We start from the raw sequence: 13,741 nt of genomic DNA, 5'->3' as shown, positions 1-13,741 counted from the left end.
TAAACTATTATGGCAACGGTGATATGAATATTTCTATTACACTCCGCCTGCAGTGGGAATGATACTTTTTCAGTCAAAGATACAGTGGGGCAAATAAGTATTTAGTCAAACACCAACTGTGCAAGTTCTCCTACTTGAAAAGATTAGAGAGGCCTATAATTGTCAACATGGGTAAACCTCAACCATGAGAGAAAGATTGTGGAAAAAAAACAGAAAATCACATTGTTTGATGTTTAAAGAATTTATTTCTCTTTTGGTCACCTACAAACAAGCAAGATTTCTGGCTGTTAAAAAGGTCTAACTTCTTCTAACGAGGCTCAATTCGTTATCTGTATTAATGGCACCTATTTTAACTCATTATCGGTATAAAAGACACCTGTCCACAATCTCAGTCAGTCACACTCCAAACTCCACTATGGCCAAGACCAAAGAGCTGTCGAAGGACACCAGAGACAAAATTGTAGACTGAATCTGCAATAGGTAAAACGCTTGTTGTAAAGAAATCAACTGTGGGAGCAATTATTAGGAAATGGAAGACATCCAAGACCACTGATAATCGATCTGGGGCTCCATGCAAGATCTCACCCCGTGGCGTCAAAATGATAACAAGAACGGTGAGCAAAAATCCCAGAACCACACAGGGGGGACCTAGTGAATGACCTACAGAGAGCTGGGACCACAGTAACAAAGGCTACTATCAGTAACACAATGCGCCGCCAGGCACTCAAATCTTGCACCGCCAGACGTGTCCCCCTGCTGAGGAAAGTACACGTCCAGGCCCGTCTGAGGTTCGCTGGAGAGCATTTGGATGATCCAGAAGAGGACTGGGAGATTGTGTTATGGTTAGATGAAACCAAAATAGAACTTTTTGGTGAAAACACAGGTTCTCGTGTTTGGAGGAGAAAGAACACTGAATTGCATCCGAAGAACACCATACCCACTGTGAAGCATGGGGGTGGAAACATCATGCTTTGGGGCTGTTTTTCTGCAAAGGGACCAGGACGACTGATTTGTGTAAAGGAAAGATTGAATGGGGCTATGTATTGAGAGATTTTGAGTGCAAATCTCCTTTCATCAGCAAGGGCATTGAAGATGAGACGTGGCTGGGTCTTTCAGCATGACAATGATCCCAAACACACAGCCAGGGCAACAAGGGAGTGGCTTCGTAAGAAGCATTTCAATGTCCTGGAGTGGCCTAGCCATTCTCCAGATTTCAACCCCATAGAAAATCTGTGGAGGGAGTTGAAAGTTCGCGTTGCCCAACGACAGCCCCAAAACATCACTGCTCTAGAGGAGATCTGCATGGAGGAATGGGCCAAAATACCAGCAACAGTGTGTAAAAAGATTGTGAAGAGTTACAGAAAATGTTTGGCCTCCGTTATTGCCAACAAAGGGGACATAACAAAGTATTGAGATGAACTTTTGGTATTGACCAAATACTTATTTTCCACCATGATTTGCAAATAAATTCTTTAAAAATCAAACAATGTGATTTTCTGTTTTTTTCCCACATTCTGTCTCTCATGGTTGAGGTTTACCCATGTTGACAATTACAGGCCTCTCTAATATTATCAAGTGGGAGAACTTGCACAATTAGTGGTTGACTAAATACTTATTTGCCCCACTGTAAGTCAGGTGGATGATTTTAGTAAGAGAGTTCTCCTCTTGCAATCCATTTGGATTCATAGGACAGTGAATGAACACGTTTCCAATGAGGCGAAAGGCGTCCAATCCGTCAAAAGAGCCACATCGTCATTAATTGATGAATCAACCACCCATTGATTATCAAACTCATTGAGAACTATTTGATAGCCGTTTAACAGTCTAAACTAGAGACATTGCACTGAAAATTGTAAACAGAAGGGAGGCCTCCTTCCATCCACGAGCGGTGAGGGTTGTTGCCATGGCAAATTCATACGTGGCTGCGTTAGGGTTTGTGTGACATGAGCGCACAAAGCAGACAATGAGCGCCGCCGTTCTTTCACGCGCTCGCTGGCCTTTTTTCCATCAATGAAGCGCCGAGCCCGTGCCGTGATCTCGTCGCTTTCAATGAAATTTAGTCCACTAGGGAATCCGTGTTTTGCGCCTCTGACACTTGCCCTTGCATCAATTCATCTCTTTCATTCACCATCAGCTCACTGGGCCCGCCGTGATCCGTGCGCGCTTGTTTTTCTGTTAATGTTTAATTTCGTCCCACAGAGCGCCGCGTGCACGTTCCATCTGCCGCTAAGAGACCTCGGAGCCCGTTCTGGCCGCTCCGTATGGGCCAATTACGCACTTTGAGAGAGACTCTGTGCCAAAATTGCAAATTTGTTCTGTAATTACACCGAATATGGTGGCGGTATTTTCTTTGGTTTGCCATTGGAGTGAGCGTACAGACTATAATTGGCTCTTAATTGCTGCCGTGGCAACGGTGCTATTTAAGCCCACGAGCTGTGCGAATGTGCCTATAGTGCACAAAAAGGATACAGCGCGCTGGGGGCTCTTAAAGCTCTTCCCCGCATTTCTGGAATAATGTATGTGTGTTTGTAATAGAATCTGGACCCCTCGCACCTCGCCTCCTGTTGCCATAGTGATTGTGGGAAGCGGTTCTTACACATGTGGGTGAGAACCCCACAACAAGTCAGAATCTAAACAATGTTTGTATTGTAACCACACGACACCAAAGGAAAGCTCATTCTCGTGACGTCAGTGGCGCGTTATCTCCGTCCGTGCCCTCTGCTGCTTAGCGTGCGTCCGTTCGCAGGCAACTGCCAGCCAGCGCTTTGATTTAACTGCTAATTATTGATATGGCGGCAGCAGATTGACACATGATTGCTCCCTGCGTGATGCACGCGCGAGTTCTCAAAGAATGCCGTTCGCAAAGCTGGTGTTTGTCATTCTTGCAATTGAGGTCACAATTCAGTGGAGCAGTTTTGAATGAGTTATTTACATAGTTTGAAAAGCATACTCTGTGATGGAAGCCTCTCCCAGTTCAAATGGATCTGAAGTCCATAGGCGGATCTACTATTCAGGCAAAGTAGACGATCGCCTTAGGCCCCCAACCACTAGGGGGCCCCCAACCAGCCAGTGTCGCCTCCAGAAATTTTTCATACGGTTGGCCAGATGTGGCCACTTAAAATCTTGGGGTGGCCAGAACTAAAAGCCATAATTTCAGGTTTTCATTATATTATTGCAGTAAAAAAGTCAGGGGAAAACTATCAGAAAGACTTAAGGACACGGCTACTGATATACTTTGGTGTATTGTGTAATATTTGATGTTACTAATGATTTAATGTGCATAGTCCGTAACTGTCCAGTCAACATTTTGAGTTCCACAACAATTATGTTTTATTGTGTTATGTATATATTAGGCATAAGGTGTACATTTAACTAGGGCTGTCAAACAATTAAAAATTTTAATCGAGTTAAACACAGCTTACAAATGAATTAATCGTAATTAATCGCAATTCAAACCATCTCTAAAATATGCCATATTTTTCTGTAAATTATTGTTGGAATGGAAAGATAAGACGGATGTATACATTCAACATACTGTACATAAGTACTGTATTTGTTTATTGTAACAATAAATCCACAAGATGGCATTAACCTTATTAACATTCTTTCTGTAAAAGCGATCCATGGATAGAAAGACTTGTAAATCTTAAAGGATAAATGTGAGTTTGTATATTGTGACTAAATATTGCCATCTAGTGTATTTGTTGAGCTTTTAGTAAATGATACTGTAGCGACTTAACTGTTCTGCCCAAATGCATGATGGGAAGTGGTGCAACCATGACTGTGTGTGGTGGCTGAAAATGCTATATCTTCTTTGCATTGGGTACACTACAGGGTGTTAAGAAAAAGATTAACTCCTGTCATTCTTCCCCACGTCGCATCCAAGAATATTTATAGTTGTTGTGGGAGAGATGACAAAGCTTTTGCCATAAAAAAGCACAGCCCCAATGAATGCTTTTATCTAATCCACTCACTTGACACTGCCTCATGCCACTGCCACATTATATATATCTAATATGTAGGAAAGTCAATTACATGCAATGACACTTTTCGGCCACCAGGGGGGCCTGGCCTTCTTGCCCCCCCCTTAAAATCCGCTTATGCCATCAACGGCACAGAAGAGTTGAACTATTCTTCGACTCATTTAAATTGAGAAGCACTGACGTCTCCGTGTTAAATGTGTCACTGTCACCTCGTCCTTCTATTTGAGTCCCTCCCTTGAGAGCTCTCTCTTTGGAGAAATGCGCATCAACGCAGACGAGGACTCATTCACCGTCACTGACGGCGATAGACGTCCATTTGGGCGATCTGAAACACGATCTGTACATCTCTTTGTGGCTCTGTATTCATTAAATTGTGGGCATTTACAGCGCAACCGCGCCATCCCACGCACTTGTTTTCTCTAGATTTGACGTCACTGAAAACCACAACAACCATTATCAGAGGAGGCAGGTGTTGTGTGTGCGTACAGTTGACGGACAGTCCCACTCCGAGGCCTATTACCAGGGGCAACCGGCGGCATGATCACTTGTCACAGTAGCAAATGTAGTAAAGGGTGAGGTGAATGGAAAAGGAGATGTGTGAGAAAACAGAGTTCTGTTTGACTATTGTGCGTTATTTGAATATTCTGCTTCCTTTTTTGGGACACGTTCATCTGAAAACAATTAACACCCGCTATTGACGGCAATAGATGTCTGTTTGGATGTCTTTCGCCGTCAATGGTGCTGAAACTTGAACTTAATTCAATATGAAATTCCCAGTCGTAGCATCGCAATAGAATTGAGTCCGTCTGCTGTAGACGGGAAGTGACGACAGTAGTGAATATTACCGCATTAGGGACGCACAGATGTTTAGTATGGTAGCAAATTGCTGACGTTAAAGACGGCGCCGTCGGTTCCGGCGAATGATCTCACAATGGGCTCATCTTCATTCATCACACTGTTTGCTTTCCTGCTACCATGCAGACTTCCCAGAACACATATTAAGAAACAACCGAATTTGAATTTCCCCTTTATTTGCATTTATTATTTGTGTCATGGATATTTCAACTTGGCGTCAGTTGAAGAATGCCTCCAGCGAATCGGTAATTAAAATGCAAATTTGCTGGCTTTGTTCTCGCGGCCCATTTGACAAAGTTTGGAACGAGTAACCACGGCAACACCAGTTCCGATTTTTCTGTTGTCACAAAATTATATGAACAAGTACTGTACGCGTGTGTCAAGAAATTATTCGGTGGTGTCAAACTACAAGAACACACATTGTGCGTCGTTCATCGGTCGCCTCCTTATTTAGCTATACGTGCCGAAATCTGAATTCAGATCTCTCTTTGCAGAGGGGCCTTTTCCGAGGTGGTCCTGGCCCAGGAGAAGCTGACGGGTCGGATGTTTGCGGTGAAGTGCATCCCAAAAAAGGCTCTGAAGGGGAAAGAGAGCAGCATCGAGAACGAGATCGCCGTGCTGAGAAAGTGAGAGGACACATACAAACACGTTAACGTGAGCCATCTTATTGGTGGTTACTGGGGCAACTCTTTGCCATGCCGCCCTCAGGTCACAAACCAAATCTCATCTAACACACCCTATATATTTACAAGTCAGTCTTGACAAAAAAATAAAAGTAACTCAAACGCATAAAGAGTGAGAGGGGCAAGGGGAGCAGTACAACTGCACTCAAAAAAATGGGGTGTTGAACTGACATAAAAAAAATTATGGAAAGAATTTGCACCTGCTTTCCTTCAGCATTTAGCAATTGTGTCCTTTTAACATAAAGCACACATGTCTGGCCAACATTAGGCACTCATGTTGCGCGAACATAACGCACTCTGGTTGAGCCAACATAAGGCACTCATGTTCACCCCAAAATACATTTTGAATTGATATAAAAGAAATACATAATTTGCACCTGATTAAATTGCTTTCCTTCAGTATTTAGCAATTGTGTTCTTTTAACATAAAGCGCACATGTTGAGCCAACATAAGGCACAACTAGGGATGTCAAATTTATCACGTTAACGGGCTGTAAATAATTTTTTTAATTAATCACGTTTATAACATTTCTATAACTTGTACTAACATTTATCTTTTAAGAACTACAAGTCTTTCTATCCATGCATCGCTTTAACAGAATGTTAATAATGTTAATGCCATCTTGTTGATTTACTGTTATAATAAACAAATACAGTACTTATGTACCGTATGTTGAATGTATATGTCCATCTTGTCTTATCTTTCCATTCCTACAATAATTTACAGAAAAATATGGCATATTTTATAGATGGTTTGAATTACGATTAATTTTTAAGCTGTAACTAACTCGATTAAAGATTTTAATCGTTTGACAGTCCTAGTACAAATGAATGTTTATTTGCTGCCAGCCCCCCCAGTTCAAATGGATTGGAGTTTTACCAGTGATAAATTAATTTAAAGAGTTTAAATTTAGTTTTCAAAAGCCACATAAATGGACATCCATCACCGTCAATTGCAGCGAACAACGTTTCTGTATATATTTTTGGATGCAAACGCCTTATATTACCGTCCACTATTCCATCTCACATCTCTAAAATTGTATAAGTGAAAATGACTCTCTGGAGTGAAACTGTAGCATCTGTGAAGGGCTCTTCTGCAAGCTGTTTTCCTATCATCCCAAGCACTTCTTAAATACACACGCGCGCGTTATCTAGGTCTAACCCGTACTCGCACTGTACACTCATTATTTCTCTTCCATCCTCACCTGGGAGTCTACCGGGAATGCCTGTGAGTGGGGAAAGCGAGACCGGAGGGGAATTACCGCCGCTCCCAGAGCAAGAGATGATTAACCCACATGCCCGCACTAAATCAGTTGAGGTATTAGGATAACACGCGCTTACATATACTGAAAGCGCTCCCCTGTGCCGTAACCGTAGCGAAATCGAGTGACAAAAAAGAGCTGGAGGCCGGGAAAAAGAGGATGCCAATGAGGCTACTCCAAGTCTATTCATGCAGCAGAATGCTAATGAGAAATAATATTGCCTCATTAGAACTGTGACTTATTTCTTGATGCTAATGCGTGACCGAATGTGATTAAATTGTCGTTGCAGGATCAAGCATGAAAATATCGTGGCGCTGGAGGACATCTACGAGAGTCCGGATCACCTTTATCTTATTATGCAACTGTGAGTTGAACTTGTATGATATCAAATCTTGTACGTGGATCACCCACAGGTGCCCTGCTCACCTCTTTCAGAGGCTTACGTAAGAGGAAACGCTGGTCTGGCTCTTGTTCTGGAAACAGTTCAGAGGAAGTCATGGTGGCGGATTACACAACGGTGGCAGTATTTGTAGCTTCATGTCAACAGATTAGCACTCGTGTTTGGGGATTCTTGATTCTGATGGGATAAAAACAGGGGGGGTGACTGTTTCGCCCTTTTTTTAATTTTTTTTTTTTAAATATTGATGAACTTGTGACTTTTTCCATAGACTTCATAATGTATTGACGGGACAAGTGGCGCGGGGCGGATGAATAGGGGGCCTGCATTGTTGGCGAAGCCGTCAAAGCTGGAATCACAGACAAAGAGCTTTTTTCGTTGAAAACTCTTGTGAATAAATGCTGAAATCCCTGAATTCTTTATCGATATGGGCGTAAAAAAGTCTCAATTCTTGGTTAAAAGCAAAAAAAAAAAAAAAGTGCAGTTAGCATTTATTTTGCGTAAATATGTCCAAGTAGAATGCTAGTCTGTTAGTGAATGTAGCTAGCGGCTGCCTGATGTAAACAGAGCGTTTTCCGGTGAAAATTTGTGTGAATAAATACTTAAATCCCAGAATTCTTTATAGATATGGCCGTAAAACAGTCTCGATTCTTGTTTAAAAGAGAAAAAAAAACGCGCAGTTAGCATTTATTTTACGTAAATATGTTGAAGTACAATGCTAGTCTGTTAGTGAATGTAGCTAGCGGCCGCCTGATGTAAACAGAGCTTCTCCACTGAAAATTGTTGTTAATAAATGCTTAAATCCCTGAATTCTTTATCGATATGGGCGTAAAACAGTCTCAGTTCTTGGTTAAAAGCAAAAAAAAATGTGCAGTTAGCATTTATTTTTCGTAAATATGTCGAAGTAGAATGCTAGTCTGTTAGTGAATGTAGCTAGCGGCTGCCTGATGTAAACAGTGTTTTCCAGTGAAAATTGTTGTGAATAAATGCTTAATCCCTGAATTCTTTATCGATGTGGACGTAAAACTGTCTCGATTCTTGGTTAAAAGCAAAAAATGTGCAGTTAGCATTTATTTTACGTTTATATGCCAAAGTACAATGCTAGTCTGTTAGTGAATGTAGCTCGTGGCCCCCTGATGTAAACAGAGCTTTTCTGGTGAAAATTCTTGGGAATAAATGTTTAAATCCCAGAATTTTTTATAGATATGGCCGTAAAACAGTCTTGATTCTTGGTTAAAAGCAAAAAAGTTAGCATTTGTTTTACGTAAATTTTGCCAACAACGATTCCAATGCAGTCATGGCTAATTTCTCCCACTGATTTTTTTTCACAACGTTTCAAAATGCACGAATGGTACGAAAAATATAATAATTACCTTGGATCCTCAAACAAATCACTCCTGAGACAATCCTTCCTGTTTGTATGCGGTACAGTTTTCGTACTTTTTCAACAGTAATCCGGCGTTAGATCGCTGCGTGTGTGTGTTTGTGAATAGCTCCTCTTGTTGTGGGCGGCCCCCTACTTGAATGCGAGGCGCAGCGCATGACCGATCTGACCCGTCAATACATTATGGAGTCTATGCTTTTTCCCAGTGAAAAATCAGGAGGATCTTATTTTAAATCCCACTGTTTGCCAGATTACACTCAGGATTTTCCTCTTGTCATTAACTAACTAATCACAGCATGTTTTGGCTAGCTGGGATCTCCCATCAATCCTCCATTTGACTTAAACCACTTGCTTTCTCTTCAGGGAAAGATGTTGTTAAGCCTTCCATTGTCCGAAGTTGCTATTTTCACTCATTGGCTGCCATTAACGCCGATAGACGTCCAAATGAGTTGAGTTTCAAACCTCAAAATAACAAGGTACTTGAAAGAACCTTCGATTTCGCGTTATGTCTTAAATTAGCATCACTTAGAGCAGGGGTCCCCAAACTTTTTACTGTGGGGGCCACATAACTTTTCCCTTGTCTGATGAGGGGCCGGGGTCAGTTTGTAACAGAAAAAGTTTGACGATCGCATGAGTGCCTAAATGTAAAAATGTATTTTTTTTCAGAAAGCCACAATCAAATAACCCTTTTTGGATTCTTCACGGAACAAAAGTAAATAAAATAATAATACATAAAAATACCAAAAAAATAATGATAACTGAAAAAGAGGGTTAATTTGACTGGGGATCCATCTGTGGGTGTGTGGTATAAAGCCGGCGACGCTATGGAGTTGTGACTCCGATCAGAGAATCAACAGGGGACGTTCAGGATTTATTTGTTTCCTTTAATGATGATGAAAGGAGTATGAGATTTATTTTGTTTTATTGTGGCTTCTGTGAATACAAGATACCAATATATATGGCTAATCAGGAACAACATTAAATATAAATGAAATACACTGCTTACATAATGCATACAAAGCTAATCATTCACAATAATGAGCATACACATTAAGCAGGAAAATAACAGTTTAGATAAGTGAATTGGTAACAAACAAAATTCAGCCTCCACCATGTAGCCAAAGGGGCCAACGATTAGCATTAGCGATTAGCGCTAGCGGTTAGCACAAGGCGGCTAGCGGTTAGCTCGTGGCTGCTAACGAATACAAGGGACCCTAAGCAGGTAACTCATCTGCCAAACGTGTTTATGCACTGCCAAGGCACACTTCTGCAATATATCCACCTCTCTCATTCATTAGGAATGAACCGCAGGTAGTGAAAGGAGGAAAAAGTGACTCGTGTACACCGGTATACTGGAGGAGAGACAGTAAGGCTACGTTCATACTACAGGTCTTAATGCACGAATCCGATTTTTTGTCATATCTGTTTTTTGGGCGTGCCCGTTCAGACTGCCTTTGTCCATTGAGACCATTCAAGTATTACGCATGCGCACTAATTCGCAGTCCGACAAGCGCTCAGCAAGACAACCCGCACGCGCAGGAGCATCAAAACAAATGACCACACATGCTGGCTGTCATCCGTCATTCCAGGGATATCATATTTTGCTTTTTAAAAAGAGGACACAAATAACAGACATAAATAATCCCAGTTTAGGCTTATATTCAAAGAATATGGATCGATAGCATGCACACACCGTCCGTGCATGTCACACACACATACGCGCGGTTTGCCCCGACTCTCGGCCGTGTAAGCGTCTCTCTCGCTTTTTGATGACGTAATTGCTGCATGAATTCCGATTTGAGAGACTGGACAGTACAGTCTGGAAAAATGTGGCCCAGATCGGATTTGAACCACATACGAAAGTGACCCAGATCAGATTTGAAATGGTCCAGTTCTATGCGACTTGTCACGTTCAGACCGTCAAGTTAATGCCTCACTCGAGTCGGAAAAACACGAAAAAATCGGATTCGTGCATTAAGACCTGTAGTATGAACGTAGGCTAACTCGTGCGCGCCAATGAGGGGAGGCGAGAAAGTGACTCGTGCGCGCGTCACTTTTCTTAAAGGGCCAGCGTAGTAACAACTAAACTAAACTAAACTAAAGCACAAACATGCACTGGGGCTTTCCTACATTAACACTATTAATTAAATAGATAATAACCAAATAACCCTCTCTGGGTTCTTCACAGAAAAAAGCCAGGAAATAAATAACACTATTGGGGGAAAAAAAATAAAAAATAAAAATGATCTCTGGTATTGTTCAGGGGGCCGGACCAAATGTGGAGGCGGGCCGTATCCGGCCCGCAGGCCGTAGTTTGGGGACCACTGACTTAGAGGAAGTTTTACTCTTTTCGACAACCACTTGTAAAGGTGGCAATTGTAACCGCTGCGGATTTGATACAATCGTTTGAAATATTGTAAAGGAATGGAAAATTTCTGCGCGGATCCGGCAGCAAATGTTATCCTTAATATCGTTACGACATGCTTCCTGCTCACATCCTTCAATGCACGCCTGCACCAGAGCAGCAAAGACAAAACCAAACAAAATTGAGTTAGTCCAAATCCCATTTGATGTGGCCTTTTGTGCTGCAGGCTGCACTCCACTGCAAATTTCTTTTCTTCATATTCTCAGACTGACAGAAAGCAAGTTTATGCTCAGTGCTTTATCAGTTTTCTCAGTTAAATTTTTGATCGAGCTTGCATAAGCCTCTCCTAACTCACCCCGTTTGTTTGAAACATTTTCCCCAAAGATTTCAACTCCAGCCGAGAACAAGCGGTCGTTTTATGATTTTACGCCGAGCGGCGGCGTGGCAGATCAATGCGAGCGTGACAGCGTTTGCTTTTGTTCCCTGCTTGCCTTATGTAAGCGCTGAAAACGCCGGGGAAGGCAGTGAAATGAAAATCAATGACATTGAATGTTGTGAAACTAATCATGTTTTCGTGTGACAAATTACATAGTTGTAAAATAGTGCTAAAATAGTTTTTTTTTTTTTTTTAAATGCAGTTTCAAATGTTCTTTTTGAAATTAGCAACCACTGGTGGCAATAGACGTCCAATCCACTTGAACTGGGAGAGGCAGACAGCCCGCCAGGCTTATAAAGCAATGGAGAAAACCCTAATATGCCCAATGCGTTTATTGCTCTTTGCTACATTTTGCACTTTATTAACGGCAATCTTCCGCATTCCTTTATTTGTCTTAACTCATTGGCTGCCATTGACAGTAGCTGTGTCCCAGTGCAGAATTTTTGACTTTTTCCTGATCGCTATATTTTTGCCTATTTAAAATATTGCAAAAAATAGTGTAACGTGACCTACAGTCAGGGGTCAGGATTGCAGTTCCGGTATAAGATTCAGGGCCGGAATGTCCAGACATGGGCTTGTCAGCGTCGATGTTCCTCAGGCAGTTGAATGACACACACGTTGGGCTTCTGTGATAAGAAGGCGTCATGTATCTCTTATGCGCTATATTCTGCTTGTTTTCCTTAAACTATGGTATAAGTGCTATTTATTATATATTGGGTGTGTTAGAGTAATACAAACAGTAAATCCGAGAAACGATACTATTCCCTGATTGATTATATTAAGTGTGTTAGAATAATGAAAACAGTTAGACGGTGCCTACAAGAAAATCTCCTACTGCAAGCTTTTTGCCTGTTTTTCTGAGATGGTAGTCTTCCAGCAGGGGGCACTACCTGCCTTCACACCAGACCCTGACTGACCCAGTATCAAATTGAAGCCTCTTTAATTAGTATAATAGATACTTTACCTAGGACAGTTATAAACAAATACATGCTTAATCTTCGCAGGGTGTCCGGCGGCGAACTTTTTGACAGAATCGTGGAAAAAGGTTTCTACACTGAGAAAGACGCCAGCACGCTCATCCGACAAGTTCTGGATGCTGTCAACTATCTGCACAACATGGGCATCGTGCACCGAGACCTAAAGGTAACGTAGGATATTTGTAGTAGTCACTAAAGCTGGCATAAATGATGAGTTTGACAGGTAATTAATCACTAATTACTTTTGTGATTAGTTGACTAAAGGGCGATCATTGTTTTCATTGACTATAAATATCGGGGTTTTTTTTACACTACCTGAAAGAGATTATTTACAACTTTTCCCCCCTCTTTTGTTTTCTTTATTTTACAAAAATAATAATAATTAAAAAATATATACTGTATATTCACTGTTGACGAATTTGTAATTTTATAAATAAATACGATCACATTTACTGTTAAGAGGCTGAAAATGGAGATTTGGGCATTTTTTAGTCGCCCTCAGTGATACACTGCTGGCCAAAAGTATCGGCACCCCTGCAGTTCTTTCAGATAATGCGCAATTTCCTCCCAGACAATGATTGCAATTACAAATGCTTTGGTAGTAATATCTTTATTTATTTTGCTTGCAATGAAAAAAAAATGCAAAAATGAATGGGGAAAAAGAAATCATTATCATTTTACACAAAACTCAAAAAATGGGCCGGACAACTGTGGTACATAACAGGTGGTGGCAATAACTAAATCACACTTGCAGCCAGTTAAAATGGATTAAAGTTGACTCAAACTCTGTCCTGTGTCCTTGTGTGTACCACATTGAGCATGGAGAAAAGAAAGGAGACCAAAGAACTGTCTGAGGACTTGAGAAGCAAAATTGTGAGGAAGCATGGGCAATCTCAAGGCTACGAGTCCATCTCCAAAGACCTGAATGTTCCTGTGTCTACCGTGCGCAGTGTCATCAATAAGTGTAAAGCCCATGGCACTGTGGCTAACCTCCCTACATGTGGACGGAAAAGAAAAATTGACGAGATATCAACGAAAGATTGTGCGGATGGTGGATAAAGAACCTCAACTAACATCCAAATAAGTTTAAGCTATCCTGCAGTCCGAGGGTACAACAGTGTCAACCTGTACTATCCCAAGGCGTCTGGATGAAAAGGGACTATGGTAGGATACCCAGGAAGACCCCACTTCTGACCCAGAGACATAAAAAAGCCAGGCTGGAGTTTGCCAAAACTTACCCGAGAAAGCCAAAATCGTTTTGGAAGGATGTTCTCTGGTCAGATAAGACAAAAGTAGACCTTTTTGGGAAAAGGCATCAACATAGAATTTACAGGGAAAAAAAAAATGGGGCCTTCAAAGAAAAGAGCACGGTCCCCACAGTCAAACATGGCGGAGGTTC

General features: G+C 41.5%; 1 protein-coding gene across 2 annotated transcripts in view; it reads left to right on the top strand.

The window, feature by feature from the left end:
* Nucleotides 1-13,741, top strand: part of camk1da (calcium/calmodulin-dependent protein kinase 1Da) — a 47,176-nt gene that overhangs the window by 13,869 nt on the left and 19,566 nt on the right. For both annotated transcript variants that reach the window (XM_057855923.1, XM_057855922.1), the window contains 3 exons: nucleotides 5,333-5,464; nucleotides 7,073-7,147; nucleotides 12,370-12,508. In XM_057855923.1, the coding sequence (XP_057711906.1) occupies nucleotides 5,333-5,464; nucleotides 7,073-7,147; nucleotides 12,370-12,508 (346 nt within the window). The remainder of the gene's footprint in view (nucleotides 1-5,332; nucleotides 5,465-7,072; nucleotides 7,148-12,369; nucleotides 12,509-13,741) is intronic.

This window comes from Corythoichthys intestinalis, chromosome 13, assembly GCF_030265065.1.
Source record: "Corythoichthys intestinalis isolate RoL2023-P3 chromosome 13, ASM3026506v1, whole genome shotgun sequence".
Lineage (NCBI taxonomy): Eukaryota > Metazoa > Chordata > Actinopteri > Syngnathiformes > Syngnathidae > Corythoichthys > Corythoichthys intestinalis.
This window is presented reverse-complemented; position numbering and strand designations above follow the sequence as displayed.